Below are 23,745 nucleotides of genomic sequence, written 5' to 3' on the forward strand. Positions count from 1 at the left end.
AGCCTCTTTTTCTGGTCTTTTCTTCTCACCCTCTGGCTTGACCTCTTTTTTGACTGGTCGGATGTTGCCAGGAGAAGGAGGACGTGTCTGAGCAGAGGAAATTTTGGAGGAACCAGGTGGGGAAGTAATCTGCTTGGGTGTGCCAGGCAAAAAAGGCAAAGATTTTGACGCACGCCTGTGTAATCAAAGAGTGACAATGTTGGTTTCCACCTACATATCACTGCTACAACCACAGTAGCTAAAAATAAAACCATCTCTTTGTTTCTCTATCAAGCAGGACTGCTGGTACAACTGATTTAGTTTCATCCAAAAATGCCTCTCTTTGCAGCTCCCCATATCTGTGAGCACTGAGCCAAGCCATGAGGTAATAAAACACATTTTCCTCCCCACTTCCCCTTCCTCAGGGAAGCAGCAATATTTCTTTAAAAGTTCTTTAAAATTTCTTTTCTCTTTTTGCAGAGAGAAAACATCTACATCACCAAATAACTTCGCATTGTTTCACATTTAATTAATAGAACAATCAGAGCTGCCTACAGCACATTTCCAGCTAAGCATGTACTTGACTTACCAAACTGGAGAGGGAGCTGGTGATCTAGCTTTGGGGTTGGAAGTAAAATGACCTCCTTTAAAGTTGGCTGAGAAGCTGGATGTCAAATAGTCTCTCTCCTTTTCTTTTTTGTCAGTCTATAGCTCAGCAAACAAAAAGACAAAGTCAAGCCAGAGTTCACACAGCTAAAGAAAGCAATGAAGCTCAGTTAAGAATGAGGGGTTGGGGGCTGATAAAAAGCAGTGCTGAGTCAGTAGTTTCTATAGCTTGTTTAACAAGTTCATTAATATAGCTCCTGTAACCTGACACCATCTTTGTCAGTAAATATGCAGTTGACAGCAAGAATTTTTTTTAATCGTTCTCTACTGTCCTAAGATGCAATGGGCTAATTTGCAGAGGCTTATTTTTACATCTTTGATCTTGGCTGATTGCTGCAGAGCACCTTCCATTACTTCCCACAAATCCAGGATTTTATTGGAAGAAAGAACAAAACAAGCCTCTACCCTGGGCTCATACTTAGTCACACTCTTCCTATATAGCACAACTTTTTGTGTTCATGCTTACATGTGAATGCCACAGATGTCCTCAAAGACCTCAAATGTGGTACAAGAGTTATCCTATTCTTTTTTTCTTGGATGATTTCACCACTAGTACATGGTACTAATCACATGGTAGTGATTTCTTTTTTTCCTTCTTAATTTTTAAAAAATAAAATCCTAAGTTGAGAAACATTCCTATGACAGCTCTGGTCTGTATTAATAGAAGAAGGAATATATCAGAACTTAGGCATTTATGTATTTCCCCTATTTAAGTGTAAATGAAAAAATTTATGGTTTTGAAATAATGAGCTCCGACTCTGGAAGTTGAAGAACGGGAATACTGGAGAGCACGCTAAGCTGCCCCTCAGCCAATACGATGCAGAGGCTGCTGCTCGTCACCTCAGCTGGGGCTTAAACACAACCCCCACAGAAGGTGTACCATGACGCTTTAGAGCCTCACTAGCTCAGAGCTCTGTGATGCTCGTCCCCTCACCTGAAAACCAGGCTAACAACTGGAAAAGAAAGCCTGAAAACAATTTAATGAGCATATGAGTTATCAAAGCATACACAACCAGAATAAATGCATTACAGTGAACAAGATTTTTGGCTTGCTAGCAAGAACTCTCTATTGGATCTACTTTATTAGTACTGAAAGCAGACCATCAGAAAATTTTTCTTGATATCAATAAAGTAAAAAGCTGAATTCCTACAGAAGTTCACAGAAGAATAAAAGATTCACCACACCATACAGGCTACTGAAAACAGCTCTTAACTCACTCATTTTGTATTAACATTTTTACATCATCTCCTCCCTTAAAAAGTAACATCCTCTCTTCTTTATAATTTAGGGAAAAAAAAAAAAAAAGCCAAAACCCAAACTACTTGCATTGAGAGAGACTCGAGAGGAAGAGGTATTAAACCAATAGCTCTGGAGACTGCAATGCACTATGCACATGCTATGAAATTTCTCTACAGATACATCCCAGTGCTATGCCTGATCTTCAATATACTATCATCTGTCTGAAAGATTAAGTACTGGCTATGATTCATGCCACTTTGATTAACACTGCTTCCAACAAGGATGTCAATAGCGGTACTGCCTCTTGACCTTTTGCCCATCAGGCTGAACTAAGAACCTCTTACACAATCATTTTCAGAAGTGACTTTAACTCTTCTCACATTCTGAACAAACTCAGGTTGTAGAGTACAAGGGAAAAATACAACTGCTCAAGTTCAGTGAATGATATCTGAACTGGATCTGACTGCGTCCTATTGGCATGGAGCACAGTCAACACAAATTTGTTCCGCCTGTATTACACACTTGTGATTTTCCCGAAAAGCTCAGATCAGTCACAGTACAGCTACTAAATCATTCAGAATGTACAGGAGACCTATAGAAAGCCTCACTTACAAACTATGCTCCTAGACCAACCTCTTCCTTCTCAGTGAGGAAAAGTTTACTAGTCTGGTCTCCTAAGATAAGTACAGATGAAGGGATAGTGCTCTGTGTGCTTGTGTATAGAGACGTGTGAGTGCATTCCCCTCTATTCTAGAGGGTCAGATGAATTTTTTAGAGGCCTCAGAAGATATGAAAGTTTGCAGGCTTTGTGAAACCAGGTTGCTGGTAAAAATAGGTTCCCCGCTGAGGGAAAAGTTGGAACACCAGCTTGGGCCTTAAACACAGCAAAGACTCCACTTGAGAACAGGGTACATTCACTGTTACTGTCTCTGTGCCTCATGAGAAGCTAAGGCATCTACTCTGCAAACATGGGTGTTTGGAAAACATTGGTGTTTTCCCACATGGATTCTTTGGTGCATTATCAGGCCATGTCACCACATAACACAGCATGTTTCAGTTAAAATCCAGCCAACTCTGACACAGTTGGAGGGGAAGGGGACAGCGCTGAGGGGGAATAAGTATCCCTGCAGCTATTCCAGTCCTAACAAGCAATGCCATGAGGTGGTCACGGCATGAGACACTCAGCTCATGTGCAGATGGCAGACTTACCCCTGCAAGGTGCGTTGTTGTTCTCCTACGTCCAACGGCATCAGTAGAAGCGTAAAGCTTTGCTCGTTCTCCTGAATTCCTACAGTTCATGGCCTTGTAGGACAGAGGACTGATGGGGCTGCAAGATGCTGAACGGGGACAAACGGGGATAACTACGGTGTGGGTTGTTTTTGTTATTTATTAGTTTTAATTACAGAGTAGCATTGGAGAAGGACAGAGGAAAGCCAGCAGGAACAGAAAGAACCGAGAAAGACAGAAAAGAGAGAAGGTATTAATACATAGAGAAATGACTAATTCTCAAGTCAGAACCATCATTTGATACGTTAACTTGGCCACACATGCAGTAATGATATAATTTCAGTAAGTGCTCATGTATTTTTCCATCTGTAAACTAATAATGGCCCTAAAAAAATTTAAGAAGTATGCCATAATACTGAGTAGTAGACAGTAATGATGTTTTCGTGTTAAGTTTTTATACAACTGGTGGTTCTGAAAAAGCAGTGGAAACATTGGCTGGTCTAACTGATTAGCTTAGTAGATGCACGAAAATGAGTTTCAATTACATTCAGAATAGAAAACAATCACACTAAAATCAGAATGCCTATTAATTGCATTGGAAGTGAAGAAAAATTAAAGGAGACATCCACACAAAGATCAAAACACATTAACAATACAAAACAGTTTCACCTAGGAAATCAGTGAAATTGTTGTCTACAATTTTTAGCAAGTGATGTGTTTTTTAAAATCCTTTTTAGGAATATTTTAGCCTATCATATTTCTTGATAACACTAGAATAACAACTGAATCAAATACATTCTCGACAGCAAACTATTTGGCACATTAAAAAAAGCAGGCTGACAACAACAAATCAACTTGGAAATCAGTATCTGAGTAACCAGGGTGGCAGTTTTTGTTGGCTGCACAAGGAAAAAGACTATTACCAAAAGATCACCTGACAATAGCAGGTGTCAGATATACAGTATTCTGAGTACATCTTCAAAGAGAATTGTAACACTTCAAAACACATCATGGGGAAATTCTTGCAGCAAAGTGTTCTTGGACTTTCTCTTGATTTAACTGAAGGAGAAGGTTGGGAAAAACGATGTTATTACTGCAGAGTTTTATCTGTGTGCTCCTGTTAGTCTCTCCTAGTCATTTAACAGAGGTTTACCATAACTGTTATCCAGCACATTACTTGAAGTAAAAATAGGGCCTCTCGTATATCTTCCCTACACTTTTTTTTTTCCAAGTAATAGAAATTTACATCCTCATTTTCTGTGGTAAAAACAAACCAATAGTAAGTAATGGCCAGTCTTTGCGAACGAAGAACCGGGGAAGGTCTTTACACCTTCCAGCCTGCGCATTGGATTTTTTTAGGTGAGACACAGTGTGCGCGGTGTAGATCCCTCTGAGATCACTTGAAAGAATGCAGTTCCACATACAGTTAATTCTTCCAGTCTTACAACAGTACAGCTGCTGTTACAGGAAGAGCTCATAGAATTAACAGTACTAATGCTGCAAATTCTCCTGCACCAAGAGATTAACATTAGGAATAAAGAGGGTCTCATGTAAGTGTTACAGCAACGGCACCCATGCTTGCCTTATAGTTTATAGGGATTTAGGTTTAATGAGGTATTATGACTGACTTAAAAACAAGCAAGAAACAAAAAACCAGGGATTTTTGTTTGTGTTTTTGTTTTGGTTGAAGTTATCCAAACCAAACTGGAGGCGGTGGCATAATATGTTTTACCGAGGTTCTAATTCATGGGTTCCCTCTCTGTGATTCCATTCCCTTTCTCCATGCCGATTATCTGAAGTTACCATCATGGATGACACTGCAAGTATTAAAAACAAGCAGTTCATTTTCACTTGTGATGTTGCCAAACAATGTTTTAGGAAGCACTCCCAATGATTCATATACTAACAGGATTACATCTATTCAGAGGAGCTTTTTGAGAGCTATTTAAAAAATATTTTGGTTTGGGAGGATTTATTTAAAAAAAGATCCAGACGTGCTCTTTTGCTGGATGTCCCTAATAGCTCACTTAAAATTTAAGGACGTGAATCCATATTTAATCTGGTTTGGATTTTTTTGCATTGTAATTTATCTTTACAGCCAAAGGGCAGGGTAATTTTCTAGAGAATAATGGCAGGCTGGGATGAGTGGAGTGCTCAGAGCACAGCTGTGAGCCATTGCCATCACCTGATCATTAACCTCCAGGAAGCATCTTGCATGAAGGGGCTGCAGGATAATACCTGCAATAATACCTGGAAAACAATGAGCAGATGGATTATTCTTCTGGGTGGTACAGTTCCAGTTAGCATAGGGAAGGTATCTCAGGGAATTGCCTTAGACTGATAAACCAGTCTTTCTTGATATTTGTAGTCTTTCTCAATATTCCACTCAGTATAGAGCTTATTGTACAGAATAAACAACAGCAGTCATGAAAAGCTTCACACTTGCTCTAGTAATCACTTACAAAATGAAGACACTTACTTCTCAACTATTCCCTAATGAAGAGCTGAACTTCCAATATCCTCCTTGATAGATGACATTAAATATTAATTTTACAAGCTATTATTTATGAAGAGTGAAAAGGAATTTTGTACTTGTTAATTCCCCTATTTGCAGAATATCATCCACATTTTTGCTCCTACAGCACTACCCCTGTGGAAATGTACTGCAGCCTAATTAGTTATAAGAGTTCTTAAGTGAAAGCTTCTTTAAAAGTAATCTTAGCAGATCTCTATTCCTTCTTACCTTCTATGTTCTTTAATTAGAATCAAAATCCTGTCCACATCAGACAAGAAAGACCTGCCTAGACATACACATTCAGCACGTCCAGCAATATATTCTTGTAATGGTAAAGTCCCCAGTGGATGATTATAAAACATCCTATGATAAAAGAAGAGGCAGCAGTCACCTGTCTAAGACACATGATAAGCAGCCATGCCCCGGTTGTCTTTGGAATACAGTTTTGCCTGGGCTTTCAGTTAACACCTAGCAATATCATCACATTTCTGCACATTAACTTTCCCCTCAGTGAGTGCTGTTCTGGGGTTGGCAGAGAACATCACAATTATTATAACCTGAATAAACCTGCACATTTAAGTTCATGTGTATTAAATGCACGGTAACCAGGGCCTATCTTTATACAAGTCTAACTTGTTCCCTGTGGGAAGTGCCCTGGCAGGGGGTGAAACTCCTTTGCAGCAAGCAGCTCACACAGCCTTAGCAGTGGATGTGCTGAATCAGCTCTTTACAAGATCATGTGCATTTCCTTAAACAGCCATGGATGGTGTGATTTTGTTGCTCCGCATGTTTTGTATTCATTTATTGCAACAATGAAGAGGCAAAAGAAATTAAGAAAGAGAGGGTAGGAGAAAGAGGCATAGCAAGCAACTGTACAAACAAGCTTTCATGCTGTCATGCAAATTAATTGTGGACATTCAACCTCATTCTGGGATGCCACCATACACTCATAATTAGATCAATGACTTTACAACATCCGTCAGGGAAGCTGGAAAAATAAGTGTCTGAGACATGAAGCCTCTGTTCTTAAAGGATTACCTGCATCTCCAGACAATGCAGCTGTGCTTTTACTTCGGGCCAGGAATGAGTGAGTGGGCGTCAGGAGCCTGCTAACAATGCTGCTCTCCCATGGACTGAGCTGAAGACGGCGAGCTGAACGTGCACCATACAAGCAAGATGTTAGGTCAAACACTTCACAAATAATTACATGCTGCAGGAGTATTAGTTCTATTTCCTCACTACTCAAAATCTTAAAACTGTCCTTCAGAGATCAAAAGCATACAATAGTTCAGTGGTTTGCATTTTATTATTACACCATTTCAGCAGAAGAATTCCTATAGAAACATGTATATCTGAACATTTAATTTTTGTTACTGCCTGTGGCATTATGGCAAATTGTTACTGATATTTTGCATATCCACCACATTCCATATTAGGGATGACTAATATATAGACTCCCAAATATAGACTTCAGAGATGTTTGCGTCCCAAACTCTTTCTACACATACAGTCTTCTAGTTACACTAAAACACCTTCCAAAGTCTGCCAGCCTAGCTAGAGAAAAAAATAAGGTTGGTTACAACTACACAGAGAATGGTGTCAGAGCTGCAGATACAAAACTCATCAGCTACAGCTGTCTCATTATTACGTGAAGCCACACAATAAATACATTTGATCATTAATACTCTGTCAAAATATCCTGCCAATGACCACTTTCCATGTAGAACAGTAAACAAGAGTCAACTTTATGCATTGTAAGTCTATTGTGAAAACACACTACAGGTTGACCTCACTGCAATCACTCCCTTGCTTTGCTTTTCCCAGTATTGCCCAGGGCAAATTTAGCTTGTCAATGAATTCCTTTTGTCTTGTAATATTTATTTACTTACTTTTCTTAAATACTACATAAACATTTATCATGGTGAAGCAGTAACCAAAAGAGCTCTATAAATTATTTTCTGTATTGAGTTAAATATTTCCTTGATATTCCAATGCAACAAATTGTATTATAATGGGCATCACAAACCAAAATATTCAACTAGTTCCCAAAGCAGTTCATTATAGTAAGCTTTCACTATAGCAATAATCTTGATGTTGCAAGTGAAATCAGGTCTTCTTACATCTCATGACTCATTGGGCTTAGTTTGGTGTTTGCAGCTTGAAATTATGAGGCTCAGTCTCTAAAAGTCATTGAAGTGACTGGCTGTAATAAACTTGACATTAATTTGCATTTTTAAAGGTAGACATCCATCACTTTTAATAGCCATAAACTCTGAATCTGTCTTTAATCTACTCCATGCTGAGCCCCATGAAAAGAGGGGCTGATCTCAATCTCATCCTATGAAAATATAATTGCTTAATCTGCCCTCAGTGCTGTTTTGCACTTCTCAAATCGCTCCCCTAAATTCTGCTAACTCAACAAGAGGCATTACTATAGAAATATATGACTTTCAAACACAGCAGGCTCTCTGCATAACTGTCCTTTTACGCAGTGTACTACTGCCAGAGCTTTTTGTGATTAATGGTTCCATTCTCCAATGGTACAGATCATACAGACACACAAAATACCCTACAGAGACCTCCATTACAGCACACACATTATCATTAAGCTTGTAATTTAACAATCAAGAAAAAAATCACAGAAGTACCATTAAACTGGATGCACTAATGATAATGTCTTTGCTTCCTTTCATCTCCAGGCACCATGCCCAGTATGATCACTGTTTAAAGCTACTGTTGCAAGACAAGAGATTCTTTTTTTGTGGTCTTTACTAGGTGAGGCTCACATGTATGAGCGTTGATGAGTCTGGAGAAACTCTTTTATTGTAGTTTAACAAAGATCATACAACTCCAGAACGCAATCCCTGAAATTTTAGGCCAGTACATCGGTACTATGTATAGCACCCATTTCTTGGAGTTCACCTGTATAGCTGCAAACAGCTGATAAGTAAACATCACAGTGTAAATACGGCGCCTTAGGCCAGCCCTAGGCCTTATCTTACACAGGAGTCTCAAGAACTGAAGTAGCCTCAAGGGGACACAATTAAAAGACTGATGATTTAAAACACTATATTGCCATATCTCACCTATCTCACGTCCCTTGCCCTAAAGCTGAGTATGGTTTAATTCTCTTTGCCCCTAACACAGGGGAGTTAATCTCCACATCACCTACTGGAAGCAATCATGTGTCCACAGCATCCAACTAAAGCACTCTGAGGCAGTGTGTGGCAGCAAGGTAGCTGATACGCGCAACGGTGAGCTAAGAGAGACCAACAAAAACATTCTTCTCTGTATAAGCAATAGGCCTGGTTCAGAGGTGTCAAACTAGTTTTAGCCAGGACCCTGGAGTGAAGTCTCCTTGAATCTCTATAATGGGTTTAGCTTAGAGTTCATTTAGATGCACTTTGGCTTTGTGGCAGATTTAGTATTTCAAACCGTCTGACAGACAAGGGGAAGCAGTACTTTTTGTTTTCCTGCTGTGTTAAGCTATCACTCTCAGGGCTGTTTCACAGAATTATAGAATGGTTTGGGTTGGAAGGGACCTTAAGGATCATCTACTTCCAATCTCCCTGTCATGGTTGCCCATGAGGTGTCCCTGTGGGCAGGACCTTCCATTAGACCAGGTTGCTCCAAGTCCCATATGGCCTGGTCTTGAACATTTCAGGGACAGGGCATCCACAGCTTCTCTGGGCAACCTGTTCCACCTGTCTAACCACCCTTAAAGTGAAGATTTTCTTCCCAATATCTAATCTAAACATGGTCTCTTTCATTTTGAAGCCATTACCCTTGGTCCTATCACTACAAGTCCTTGTAAAAAGTCCCTCTCCAGCTCCCCTTTTGGGTACTGCAAAGCTGCTATAAAGTCTCCCTGGAGCCTTCTCTTCTCCAGGCTGAACAACCCCAACTCTCTCAGCCTTTATTGCTCCCTGTTTCCACACAGGAAGCACATTCGTGATAGCGTTGCTGACATGAGCGAGTACCCCTACCCCCAGACACAAGCAGGTTATTTTTAACAGATTAAAGATCTTTATAACCTAATTTGTAACTAGAAAACACACAAAGTCACAGGGAGCTGACAAAAGTGAACCGATTACAATCATCTGAATATTGGAAAGTTGTCTTAGCAGCGGCAGAATAAATTGCAAGTAAGCAAACAGCAGCATCTGATTAGTTGTAGGAACAGATGGGAGGAGGGATTTAACAGGCCTGCTGATAAGCACCACAAAGGAGACTCTCATTGATAAATACGGTATTTGCTTATACAGAGACACAAATATGATGAGGAGTAAATGGGAGAAAACTGCTCTTTCAATAGGAAACAATACTGGAGTCCTTGAATGTCTTCTATAAAGGTTGCAAAAAAATGTGATACAATGACTGAGACTACCATCTGCTTGAAAGAAAAATCACTGCAGGGAAGGAAACAAATATGGTGCAAGTTTTGCAAAACTAAAAGTGTATAGCTCATAGCTCATCTAAAGTCTTATTCCCTTGCTAATCTCTCCTTAAAGAGCACAGTTACCAAAATGTATTGGTCAATAACAGTTTTTTCCACTTGAATGTGTGTGCTCATGTTTTGTTACAGTTCCAAGTACTCACTACCTACAACAACATAAAAGCATAATGAGAAGCCCATTCTAGCTGCCCAATTGAACAACTGCGATAAAGAGCTATATATAGCTACATAGCTATAAGTAAGATGAAGATAAAGAGCTATATATAGCAATCCTATACTTGAAAAGGCAATTAGTTAATGAAAGATTTTGTCTTTTGCTACGCCAAAAAAAAAAAAATACTGTCCTTCAAATGATAAAAAGGTGCTGCTTAACAGATGACAAGTTCTGGTTGACAGCCATAAGCCACTTAGTAGGTAAGCTTATCATCCTCATCTCTAGCTTGCTGTTTTGCAGGTAGGACTATGTATTACAGACAAAGTGTGACTGGGTGCCCTCTGGAAGGTGAAATGGGGAGCAGGCAGTCAGAGTCTTCCTTTGAGCACTTGCCAGTGTCACTGGCTCAACTAGATGGAGGTATATGACTTTGCACAAGGAAGAGCATTTAGTGCATTTGGATTTACTTTCTGTGTTGGAGTCTGGGAAAGTCATAAAGGGCTCCTGAAGAGTTCTATGCTGTTTTAATGAAAATGCCAAGCAAAGAATGCCTCAACATTTTGACATATAGCCATCACTTCTTTCTCTTTCCCCACCGCTAGACTGCTTAGTATTCAGTTTAACTTCTCCTGAACTTGAAATGGGTGGCAGAAACTATAATGGAATGAGTTACAGTCCATAAGAGACTATCCTTCATACTTAATGCCTGCTCACATCACCAAGATCCTTCATCAAAAAAGCATCACCTGGCAAAGACCAGCAACCATCTGGAAAAAATATACACACCTGAAAAGCTAATAAAGTTCAAACTGATTGGATTTCAATATTTAAATCAAGAAATTATTGGTGTTTTGGAATAAATGATTTCCTAATGTAATGCTGTATTTTTCTCAGTTAACAGAATCTACAACTAGGTTAGCCCACTAGCATGAACACATCTCACCAATTCACCCAGATACACACGTTCAAGCATGTACTTAGCCCTTAGTTTAAGACACACAAATAATGACACTGCCCAAACAGTTTTGCAACACAACCAAAACTCCATTTTAAAAATTTGTTTTTAAAACGTGCATTTTTCTGGGTTGAAATGGGACAGAACTCGTTCTCAGTAGAGGACAAAAAAATCCTTACCAAGTACTTTTCTGTAAAGCTCTTTGCACAAGTTACACAAGAGAGATTCTTTTATAAAACTTTTAAGCTCAATGCTTCAATCTTGTAAATCCTCAGAACAGAGGCAGCAATTCAGCTATGTTAATTTTTAAAAGCTTGATGGTTTATCATTTTTGCACACTTGTAAACACCAAGAATGTACACTGAAATGAAGCAATCGTTGAAAAGTAACTGGACACAAAAAGTCAATAAACAGACAATATGAAGAACACCCACACTTCTTCGATAAAAATAACAAAAAATGGTAATAAAATAACCAGAAAGTTTAATAAAGTAACTGCTTGAAAGCTTCATGCTTCCTGGATATTCAAGAACTACTACCAAAAAAGAAAGGAAAGCAAAATAATGACAAAATGGTCTAATGCAAATAAAAGGTCACACATGATTGCATGCACTATGGAGTGATGCATTCTTTCAGTAGTTGTACCTCATTTACTAAAAACCTGACAGAAGCACTGCTTTTATAATTTGCTAAAGCAGGATTATTTAGGTCAGTTCTCTTGTTTTAAAAAACAAGAATTATTTGTTCTCACAGGAAAAAATGTTCAACCATTTACTTGTCACATTTGAAGTCTTTCCACTACCACTTAGATGAGTACAGAAAATGACTTCAGAAGCCTGTTTTATGTGCAAAGTAATACATCAGTATAGAACATTCTTTCTTGCTGCTCTTTTAGGTTTTTTTTCTTTGAAACTGTACCTCTGTCTGGAGAATTTAGTAATGTTGCAGATGAGGAGGAGAGCCGCTTGTTAATGACTGGATCAACATGTTTCGAAAGGTTCATTGTTGAAACAGACCGCCTGTCTCGATCTAAAACAAATGGAGATAATGCTAATTGACAGCCCACATGCAATAGTGCAAGTTCCTAGCTCGCTAGTGGGAGGAGGAAAACAGGACTAGGTCACTCCTGCTCTACCACAAGAACTTTCAGAACAGAATGGATTTCTCAGAAGACGCTGCATAGGCGACTCAAAGACTGGGCACAAAACAATTTAAGCTTCAAATGTGTAAAATATTCTGTTCGTTATCATTTAATGGGTTGCAATCTAAAGATTTTCAGTATTCTTGGAAAAAGTTTGCTCATGACTTACAATAGAAAGCTTCAGTGAGGGACCCGGCTGGATGGAAACTCAAAGTTATTCATTAAGAAAAAACTTTAACACCTCAATAAAAGGTGACATTTGAAAGGGCACTGTTAGTAGGCAGACAGTCAATATCATGACAATGCAATGCTGAAAGATTAAGGGAAGGCCAGTACACAAAGGAAGTGAGGGTAAGCACAAAAGGAATTAAAAGATTTACTTAAAAATCCCACAGTTACGTAGAAGTGCTAAACTGCCCACCACAGAGTCATTTTCAACCTGCTGAGAACAAAGTTGTACTGCGTTAATCCAAAAGAGCACACAGTTCAGCAGATTACAGAAATTCAGTCTCTGTGGAAGGCACTTGTAATGCAGATACATGGCATATGTAACACTAAACGTTTATAATTTGCTTACATTTTCTCTACATTTTAGAGCAGTATCACATCATTTGCCTGCCCAACTGCTGCAGTCAGCATCTGCACCCTACTGAGGGGGTGATGGTTATTTCAAGAATAGAGATTGCACACGTTTGTGTATATGGGTGTCACAGGAAGGTTGCTAGCAATAGCAGAAGGGAAGGAATGAGCTGAACAAGTCAGCTATGTCCTTTCTGTTCTCTCTCTCTCTCAGAGAAAAAGAAAAAAAAAGAAAAGAGCTACATATCTCAACTACACATTCTCCATTGTAAATTTCCATTTGGAAATCTGACATTCAGAACATGCTGTGAGAGTCAATCCTGCTTTTGCTTACACATTAGCATGTACTGACCCTCAGCACTACTCAGCAAAGCATTCAACCATTCTGAAATGCAATGAGGCTTAAGCATATGTTTAACTGCTCTGCTGATTCATATTCTGTGTGTGCAAAAATATGTCTGCATACTCTTTTGGGAGAAGATACAAATTCAGAACACTGACAAAATTAAGGGTGATGTTGCTGAAATACTATTGCCATTATTTATTTATGACAAGTACATCAACACTGTATTTACCTGTTCTGTCCTAATGGATTAGAGCATACTCACTGTATTCACAAAAAATTTCATAGAAATACAGTATATGAAAAATACCTTAACTCTCCCCAGATCTATGAGTTATAAAGGATTCACCATAACTGGTTGAGCTGAAGAAAGATTCTTCCCTACTCCATGAGATTATTCGCTAACTGTGCCTAGTGTTAGAATGACTTAGTGAGAGTCTAAAACTGGCAGACTGGGTAGTGGAAGGGGAATAAAACTCAGAAATGGGTTTTTAAAGGAGAAATCTAGGTGTTGAAATGGAGAACAAGACCTCTGTAGGCTGGCACACTTATCCCACATTGATCTAGGGGGTATATTGAAGAATGCTCTGTGTGAATAAGTCATTACTGGAGACAGGATGCTCAGGCTTCCTGAGAACAGAACAATATTTCTGGGAATGGGGATTTTGATCTCATATCTAATCTATCCCTGAGAAACTGTATAGTATATCAATACAGCCATGAAGTTTCTGCATTTGGCAGAAATGATGTACTGCATAAACCAGCTTACTGAAGATGACAAATAACAATATTAAAAATCACCTCTGTTATTTGGCATGCCAACCTTTCTCGTGTCAATGAACCTTATTTAAATGAATGCCATTCAGCATGAGGATTTGCATATAAGTGTTGGCAATATGAATCCTATAAATATAGAATAGGTCAAATGCAATCCATTGCCTAGAAAATTGCTGCTTTGTTCTAAAAAAAAAAAAAGAAAAACAAAACCCAGCAAAAAAAATTAAAATACCCATGAGCAACATAACAGCCAATGTAGCTGGTTATGTGTCTGTGTTCATGTGCAAAATAATTGTAAATCCTGTGTGTATGCAGTATGCCAAAAGGGTTTTAGAAAATAACAAAATATTCAAATTGGGTCTCCTTGAATTTCAGTAGACAGAATATTATGCTTCATTTCAGTGAATTGTGCCAAATCTTTAGAGTCAGCCAGTAGTAGCTCTCTAGAAAAAATAAATAATAATGAAAAAATCTGGTACTAAGAACAGTTCTAATCTATCAGCATGATGTTAAACATGCATTGCAACTACATGAGGGTGGTTTAGTTACTGATGATCTCAATTCCTGAGAACTAGCTAAGGGTAAAGGAATAAAAAAACACAGCATTATGTACCAGCTTTTCTAGCACCACCCTGAGATCTGAAGTGGTGCTCCAGGCCTGCTAAATCGAGAAAGGTGAATGATGATTCAAAAAAATAACCTAGGGACAGAATGCAAGACAATGATTTTTCACAGAAAATAAAATAAAAATCAAATAAGTTATACAGAGTTAAGCAAAAAAAGTAACCCATTATGAAAAATAACTGTTTATTGAACTTATACATGATAAAGATTTCAGAACATAAGCATTCTTTTCTCAACTTTTTTTTTTCCTCCTTGATGAAAGGTTGGGCACACTGAAATTAGAATAGGAAGAAAAGAACTTTAAGTACCACTTTCTGGTGGTAAATAAAGGAAAGGTCCTCTTTATGGGGGTTTGATTCACATTTAACAGGGCATATACACATTAATGATTGGCAGATTAAGTTAGAGAAGATAATTGGGGGAAAAAAGCCAAATATATCTAAAATTCACTTAAACTTAATTTGCGGACTTCTATCTTCCAAAATATTTGTACAAGGCACAGATAGCTTATTACAAAGAACAACTTTTCTTCCTTGTGTCTATTTGAATCTCAGTCTTTGGTCATTTCCACCAGACCTGCTTTTTGAGGCATATAGCTAGCATTTGCCACAGTAGCTCATATCACGAGATTGACAGGGCACAAGCACACCCACATATACACACACAAACAACAGCAAAGCAGCAGAAGCGAGAAGCTGTAGCAAGATAGTTACATAATCAGTTAACTCCCGAAACAAGCTCTAACTTTTGTTCAGTTTTCTCCTTGTTGTCTTTCTGCTACACAAGAGTGTCAGAAGCATGCCATTGCTAGCAATAATAAGATCAAGTGCAAAGAATTTAAAACAACATACACTGAACCATTCCTCCTTTTTAACAGAAGCAAAATAAGTTCCAGTTAACTGGCAGGGGAGGGAAACTGGCCAGCAAACCAAGCCTCCCTCCTTACCTGTGTTACTAATGCGGTTATGTAGTGCTCCTCCCCAGGACCATCTGTTTTGCTTTTGTTTTGGCTTCTGGCTTCTCTCCATTGTGCGACGTACAACAGCTTCATGTCGTTCCTTAGGTACAACAGGATAATACCTTTGGATACTACTGGGTTTTTAACTTCATCTTCTCATCAAACCCTTCTCATCAAATCTACCCTCCATACCCACAGACAGAACCTAGCAGGCATCTTTGAATTGTGTTTAAGCTTATGTGATGCCTACTAAGACACACACCAGAACAGGGTTAAGCAGAATTAAATCATAAATAAGTTAGAATCTGAAAATTAAGTGAATTTTTGAAAAGGTAGTATCTGTTTGAGAGTTGCAGAACTACAGAGAAAAAACATTGGTCTTGTTATGGCAGCCACTATACAAACACACCCTAGTGCTATTTCCCACCTACTAAATACTAGAACAGCCAGGAGAGAGAGGAAAGAAAAAAACTCATAAGCATGAGCTGACTTTCACAGGATCACACTGCACATAGTTGCCAGATTAATTGAGACAATTCAGCCAAGCGCACATTTCATTACCCACTCATTTTTTAAAAGGTTTTTTTTTATGGCAACTAATATGCAGCTACTGTTGAACTGAATGGCTTGGAATGAACACATAACCATACAGACCTGTCCCGATTCGTGTTTTTGTGTATCAGTCTGTGCAGTTCCATAGACTAACCCAGGCATGCACAACTCCACTGCATTTGACTCATAAGAGTCACTTAAAGAAGCAGTACTTGTGCAAGTAAGACTTAAAATCCTTTTGCACACTCTGTCATACTGGCCATGGTTCATGTTGCATTCTTTATATTAACTCTTACAGAAAAAGTTTGATAGTACTGTATCTTATAGTAAAAGCAAGCTAAAAAGTGTTTTCATGACATTTATTCTCACCTTGTCTTCTTCTATTCTCTGCCTTCGCTTTTCCTCTACGGCAGCTCGCCTTCTCTCTTCCTTAAGTCTCTGCTCTTCTAGCTTCTTTCTGCGTTCCTCTAGATGTTTTTCATAATGTTGCCGGGCTCTCTCTTCTCTTTCTAACCAGACAGATTCTCTTGCAGCTGTGAGAAAAATCAGAAATAAAAGGATTGGCACGATATATGCAATGCACTCTGAAACACATTTTGAATAAACAAGCTAAATGGAAAAACTTTTTGAACTAATAAAAACTTTTGAACTAATTTTCTTCAGACATACATAATTTCCTAGTCTCTCTTTATGTATTAAAATGGCCCCACATCCATTTAATTTCATCTCAATTTATGTATTGCGAATTACCAACAATTATTTGAGCATATAGTTTCTGAGCGGAAAAAAGGATTTTTTGTAACTTAAAATGCCTAAATACTAAAGTCAAGTGTATGTGAACAAATTTCTGTTGTAATATAACGGCCAGTCTTCGCGAACGAAGATCCGGGGAAGGTCTTTACACCTTCCAGCCTGTGCATTGGATTTTTTAGGTGAGACACAGTGTGCGCGGAACTGAGCCCACCCTTTAATCCTGAGGTTCATCTGCCGGGGCCAAGCACGCTTGGACGGTGGCAGTGAGGTCCTCAGGACGTAGATGGATTGCCTTATGGGCTAACGAGCTCCATCTGCCCGGGGAGTGGCCCTGATCAGGAATTGAACCGGGGCCTCGGCGGTGACAGCGCCGCATCCTTAACCACTAGACCACCAGGGGCTCCCACAAACTTCTGTTGTACAAGCCATGATAACACTCTGTAATATTTTACTGAAAAAAAAAAAAAAAGAAAAAAGAAAAAGGAAAGATAAAACTATGATCACTTTTGCCTTTGCTGATCAATACACATTCCCTATGATAGAAGTGGCTGGGATGACAATTCTAGCACCTGGACTGTTATCTGTACCAACAGAAGGAAAGAACTTATCCACCAAAAAAAAACAGTCTAAAGGTGAACTATAATCTATCACATAACTCCACTGCTGCACCGCTCTGAACGCGTTTCAGAAGACCTAATACAGACGAATCAAGAGGCACTAAACAAGATAAATTTTGCTCCCCATATCAGGGTCTGAATTTTCATGAAGGTATTATCTGGAACATGGCCTCAAACCGCAGTCCACAAGAAACCAATCACATAGGATGGTCTAGATCTCTCCCCATTGCTGTCTTGAAATCTTTGGGTCCCAGAAATTTATGTGTTCTAAAAAAATGTTTTACTTGTTTTTTTCTAAAATCCCAGCCATTTAATACTTCTGGATCTTTGTGAACTGATAGGTGGGAGTGCAGAAAGAAATGCACATGATAATCACAAGACAAGTATCACAGAGAACCACATTATAAAACCTTAACACAGCAGAAACACGGAACCATGACAACAGTGTCAAAAAGCTTTGCCATTTCCAAGACCAGCAATGTAAGGAAGTTCTCTTACTAAGAGTGAGAGAGTTTGGGGATTTTTAAAATTACATCTGGGGTAAAAAAGAAGAAGAAGAAAAAAAGAGCCTATTTTTAAAATCCCGTGCTCTAGAACTGCAATTTCAGCCTTCAATTAAAAGAGAGATTTGTGCTGTTTGACACAACCATATACCAAAGCCAAAACACCCAAATGCTTTTAGATGTCCAGAGCAGACATTGCAATCACTTCTTATAATGCCAGGACTCATCAGTACCATATTGCTCTTCTGCACCTTCTTGCCTACTCAAACAAATCCCATCTCACTGATGGGATGATCCCACTCAATAAATAACTTGGATTCCACTTTGAACATTATGTACTTGCATACTTAATCTCATGGAAAATTTTTATCCAGAGTAGACCAGTTCATGTTGTAGAGTCATCTCCCTTGAGAAAATCCCTCTCTACCATTTCAGATGTCAAATACTTTGCTGACAAAAGCAGATAGCATGTTTAGCTTTGCTGTGGGATACAAACTAGCAGAGATATTTGTTGAGCAGCTAAAGACAGCCTTAAGACACCTTCATGGTAAGAAGGGTGAAAGCTCAGTAAGATGTTTGCAGGAAATTTAACAATCGTAGCTAGAATAATTATAGCGACAAGGAATAGTACAGTTCCTTAGATAATTAATAACAATAGGTGTGAGAAGTAACACCTGCAACTGTGAAATACTAATGCAACAGCCAGCAGAAGATTTCTAGAAATACTTTTCTATTCTAACTTAGTTACAAGTGAGTTGAAGGAGAAATGTAAACCACAGATTAAGGCAGAAAAAAGCAGAATATGGCAAAAAAATCAGCTTCCAGGACAACTAAAATCTGCAAATGCTTCTTCTTGTGCACTAAAACCTTACAGCGTAACAAAATAGAGCCAGAACTAGTGTTCCAAATGGAAAGCTAATTTGTAAAGCAGAAACATGCATCTGTTTCTTCTTGCGATGCCCCTTCTTGGGAAGGCAAGAGCTCACCAAGAGAATGTACGGACAGAGAGGAGACTCTCACTATGGTCTACTCTTCTCCTGGAAATACATGACCCCCCATGATCATAGAACCATATAACGGTGTGAGTTGGAAGGGACCTTAGAGATCATCTAGTTCCAATCCCCCTGCTGTGGACAAGACACACCTTTCACTAGACCAGATTTCTCAGAGCTCCATCCAACCTGGCCTTGAACACTTCCAGGGATGGGGCATCCACAACTTTTCTGGGCAATTTATCATGTCGTCTTTCTATTGCCCAGGTACAAAGAAGACCGAGCAAAGGGCTCAGTTTGAGCTCACCTTTTTCAACAATTTGAGTTACATCGTGAACAACTGATATATAATAAAATATGTAATCTCTGAGGTACCATCCCCATCCCCATCCCCTCCTTTTGTCTTTGCCTTCTACTTAACAGTCTAAATTTTCTGCCCAATGCCTTGGGCGGAACCTTTGTCAGCCTGTCACCAGAAAGGTAGTGATTTTTGCAAAAGCTTGCTCTTCCTATTAGCTTCTACACAGTTGGACTGCAGAATAGTGTCAGCCCAAGCATAAGCAGCCACATCAGTGAACTGCACTGTTCTTTCCACTCTACATGTATTTATCTTGTTTTCTTCAGCAAATGAGGATAATGTTCTCCAAAAGGAGCAACCCAGGTAATATCAACCAACTACTTTATGAAAAACAAAATTAAAAATACGTGTTACCTTCAATACCATCTAAATACCACTTAAAAACTAGCAAAAGACATTTCTAAAGTCCTTCTGTTTATTGAGAAGACTAAAGAGTATCCTTAATCTCTGAATTCCGCACTGCAAACATTCCACTGATTTCCCCTGAATATTTGATTAAAATAATTAAAATAATTGTTCATTTGTGCTAGACTGTGGTAATGTTAAGTAACTGTTAAATGCCATTCCTAGAGGGTATTACTCTCGCTTGTTCTTTCTGTACAATTACTTCCTGTGAAGCTTTTTCTCCTTGTTATCATCTCCAAAATTGTGTCCTATTTAAGTCTACTGTTTTGTTTCATTTCTGATGGGGAAATGTTTAGAGAGTTTGTTTCAGTTCTCTGGACAGTATTGCACAGATATCTACGGATGCAGAGCTTGTAATACTTTAACTTTTGACTTCGTTTATTCTGACATGCAGAAACTGTAAAACTACTTTTAATTTCCAGTCTATTATTTGTCTGTCAGTAGATATTGCAGAAATGGATCTTGGGGGATGTGATGGTTCGGACTTGGCTCCCTGCCAAATGCCCAACCCCCCAGTAGCAGCCCCTCTCTTCCCCCTTTCTACTTCCCCCAGGGCAAAGGAAAAAAACCTATGCAAATTGAAGAACCCAAAAATCAAGCTAGTTATATAAAAACATATATATATATTTTATGTATATTACAGTTAAGATGCTATGTACACAGTAAAAGGGAATCCAAATACCCCCCAAAGGGATAGGGAAAGGGGAAAAGGAACAAAAGGGAACAAAAAAAGGACACCGAGCAGATATACGCAATCAAACCCGAGAATTAGTAAAATAACTAGTAAAACAAATCTCACCACATCCCTGAGAGAAAAAACAGGATTGACACACACATGGCCAGCACTCCCCAAGCCTCCACGTGGCAGGTCAGTGGATGCTGCAGGCCTCAGCCTTAGATAAGCGAGACCAGTGCAGGGACCCACTGTTCCCGAACTTCGGTGGAAGAGGAGAGAGCGAAGGCCTCTCCTCCCCTCTTATTTATACCCTGATTTACGTAAAAATCATATGGAATACTGGGAACACTGCCCCTTCCTTGGTTACAAACTTGGTTACAAACTGGTAACCTAGATTAAAACCACCATAGGGGAAAAGAAATAAAGGAGAGAATCATTCACTATCCTCCTCTTAAAAGGAAATCAGGAGTCTAATTCATTTATTGCAAGCAAAATTTGTTTAATATTATCTTTGTTAAAAGCTTTACCTTCCCTAATCAGGCATTCAAGAGAGGAACTAGACTGTTCCCTGATGCAACACCAGTTCGCAGTCTAAGTTATACGTATCTTCACTCAGTAAATGCTCTAGACTCTTATAGCATCCTGTCACCATAGTGGTATATAAATGAATAAAAAAAAAGAAAAAACAAAACAAAACAAGCCAACCTACCACACAAAAAAACCCAAACCCCAAAAAACACCAGTGGACACACCGTGTTACTGAACACATTAGTAACCCATACGCTGTAGCTGTTCAAAACTGGAATTCAATCAAACCATTTTCCAGAAGTTTTGAAGAATCCATTCTCTTTGAAAAAGCTACGAGTATCTAAGAAGCATAATAGCATATATATATATATATATATCTCACAAAAGCCCATCTAGCTGCAGCATGTTGGCTTTTACTTAATAGTCACTTACTTTCAGACTCTAATGACCACATCAAGACAAGCCACTGCTGTGAACCACAAGACTTCCACAGATCCTGTGATCTTTTGTGCTTGGAATCTGCTTACAATGGTAACCCAGCATGAAAAAGCTCTTTGGTTGTCCACTGAAAATTAATAAGTTAAGAAAAAACAAAAACTAAAAACCCATCAGCTTTCTTAACTGATGTCACTGGAACATTAATTTGCCTATAAAAGACATGGAGATCTTTCTGTAATTAATGTAGATGGTTAGACATTCTTGGGGCATTGTTTGTGGTCATTTCCATAGGCTTCAGCAATTGTGCTGTTTAGAAAAAGTAATGAAAATAGAATATCTGAACTTCTAAATTCGAGAATAGAAAGGCTGAAAACACTTTTATGTAAAAGCGTTAACTTTCACGTCACTCTTTACTGCTGGGAAGACAATCAGAATGCTGAACCTCTGGATAGAACACTAATCTTCAGCTTTCTGCTCCTCATGGAAGGGATGATAAAAATCACATTTTCGTGATAGGGTAAGACAGCTCAATAACAGAAACTCACATTAGTGATGGATTAACCAAGGTAAATGGAAGTGTTCAGCTGGAATACATCTAAACCAAAATAGATCTGACTCAAAACAAATACAAAAGCTACCTCTTTCCATCAACTTTAAGCTACAGGCAAAAGGTAGCAGAAAACATATAACCATCTGTTAACTTAAAAAAGCTACTAATTTTATGCTTGGACTAAGTATTTAACAAAAACATGAAAACATGATGTATGATACATCTGCTGAAAAAAGTGTAGTATCTATTTTCATGAACTTAACTTTTTCCGCAGATGGAGAAATAACCTTAGGTACTTTTACACTTATTTTTCAAGCACCAATTCCTATTTTTTTATCTTATTAGAGAATCAAAGGAGAATATCTGCTTTGTTTTCACTGCTTCCTATACGCTCTACTGATATTCTTCTGTGAACTTGAGGGCTCAGTTTTTGCCACCTAGACGGTAGGTATATACAGTGACATAAGTTAGTGTCCTTAGATATAGGAGGATATTTTCAGGAAAAATAAGAAGTTGAAAATATCATCTTTTTATTTCATTCTCATGTCCCTATTTAAGAATTTGCAGAAGCTTTTTTCCTGCTACCCCAAACAGAAATTAACAAATCCTATTCTAGGGTAAAAACTTAAGTTTACTCAAGGGTTTAAAATGCCTGCTCTAAAGTAAAAAAATAGGGATATTAAGCTATATTATGGATACATAGGTGTGCTTCAGGAAGCTGTACATGTACATTGAATGCTTTGCTGATAGAAGGAATCAGCAGATAAGCCTACAGGAAACTCAAGATACCTCTAAAAGGTCTGATCAACTCAAAAGAGCATCTGATTTGCAGGATGTGGAAGGGGGAAATACCCACTTTTATGATGGCTTCTCCAGAAACTGCTAAGAGCTCTGCCTGGTGCTGAGCCAACACTGCACTCCAGTATGGGTATGGTCACACAAAAAGGTTTTTTCTTGGGCCTGAGCCTTAAGAGCTTCATGATACTCCTCTCCCTTGTACCAACACACGCTGCCTGAGAACATGCAAGAATCATTCAAAGAAAGGCTGGTCATCATTCAGATAGCATCTGCATGCTGAAAGCTTAAATGCCATAGGAACAGTTACATTAAAGCTGGAAAATACTAAGAAAAGTCACAGCCTGATCCTTCTTCTATCTCATTACTTAGTACAATCAATACATTTGAACACAGTTATGTGATACAAGGACATAAAACCAGAGCACAAAAAAAGGATTTAGAAACTGAGCCCTAGATGTGCTGTTAATACGTTCTGCTTGTTTGCAAACTAGTAATGCTGGATTAGATTACAAAACAACATAATTAAGGTTGTGTTTCTGACAGTTCTGAAGTGAGTAACAGAGCAAAAGAAAACAAGGTCAATCACAAAAGAGACACTCTGATCTTAAGAGACTTGAAACCAACCAATGTTACACTGGAATTAACTAATTTAATGTGGAAGATATTAGCTGCAAACCATGCATGTTTCTTTTGTGGAAATAATCTTGTAGTTTCTTCCCCCAGTCACACACAGAGCTATTCTTTGCAGGGGTTTTAGGCTGTGAGGAAAAGGGAACATGCATTAAGTATCAAAGCCTTTATTTTCTGTTTATCCATGTGAAGCAAGGAAGGCGTTGCCAGATCCTGTTTTTCTGTCCCTTCTGCTGTCTCTTCACTTTAGTCCCTTTTTTTCTAGTATACTGCCTATATAAACAGAGATTAGTCTAGCACCATACTTTTTCAGTCTGCCTTATGCATCCAC

At 38.6% G+C, this 23,745-nt stretch overlaps 1 protein-coding gene and 1 long non-coding RNA gene across 2 annotated transcripts in view; both read right to left on the reverse strand.

Annotated features, from left to right (window-relative positions):
* The window catches only part of MAP7 (microtubule associated protein 7), a 92,782-nt gene that overhangs the window by 5,096 nt on the left and 63,941 nt on the right, over nt 1-23,745 (reverse strand). Inside the window, exons 4-9 of the mRNA XM_027888022.1 lie at nt 16,536-16,699; nt 15,603-15,714; nt 12,111-12,221; nt 6,666-6,779; nt 3,095-3,222; nt 569-684 (exon numbers count right to left, since the gene is read on the reverse strand). Of these exons, the coding sequence (XP_027743823.1) occupies nt 569-684; nt 3,095-3,222; nt 6,666-6,779; nt 12,111-12,221; nt 15,603-15,714; nt 16,536-16,699 (745 nt within the window). The remainder of the gene's footprint in view (nt 1-568; nt 685-3,094; nt 3,223-6,665; nt 6,780-12,110; nt 12,222-15,602; nt 15,715-16,535; nt 16,700-23,745) is intronic.
* Nucleotides 12,228-14,632, reverse strand: LOC114059502. The gene is made up of 3 exons (XR_003571676.1): nt 14,042-14,632; nt 12,714-14,006; nt 12,228-12,603 (listed from the first exon to the last, which is right to left on the reverse strand). It is a non-coding gene; the product is annotated as an uncharacterized LOC114059502 (long non-coding RNA).

Source organism: Empidonax traillii, unplaced genomic scaffold (genome assembly GCF_003031625.1).
Source record: "Empidonax traillii isolate 1590-97213 ecotype Southwest subspecies unplaced genomic scaffold, ASM303162v1 scaffold229:size1690559, whole genome shotgun sequence".
NCBI classification, from domain to species: domain Eukaryota; kingdom Metazoa; phylum Chordata; class Aves; order Passeriformes; family Tyrannidae; genus Empidonax; species Empidonax traillii.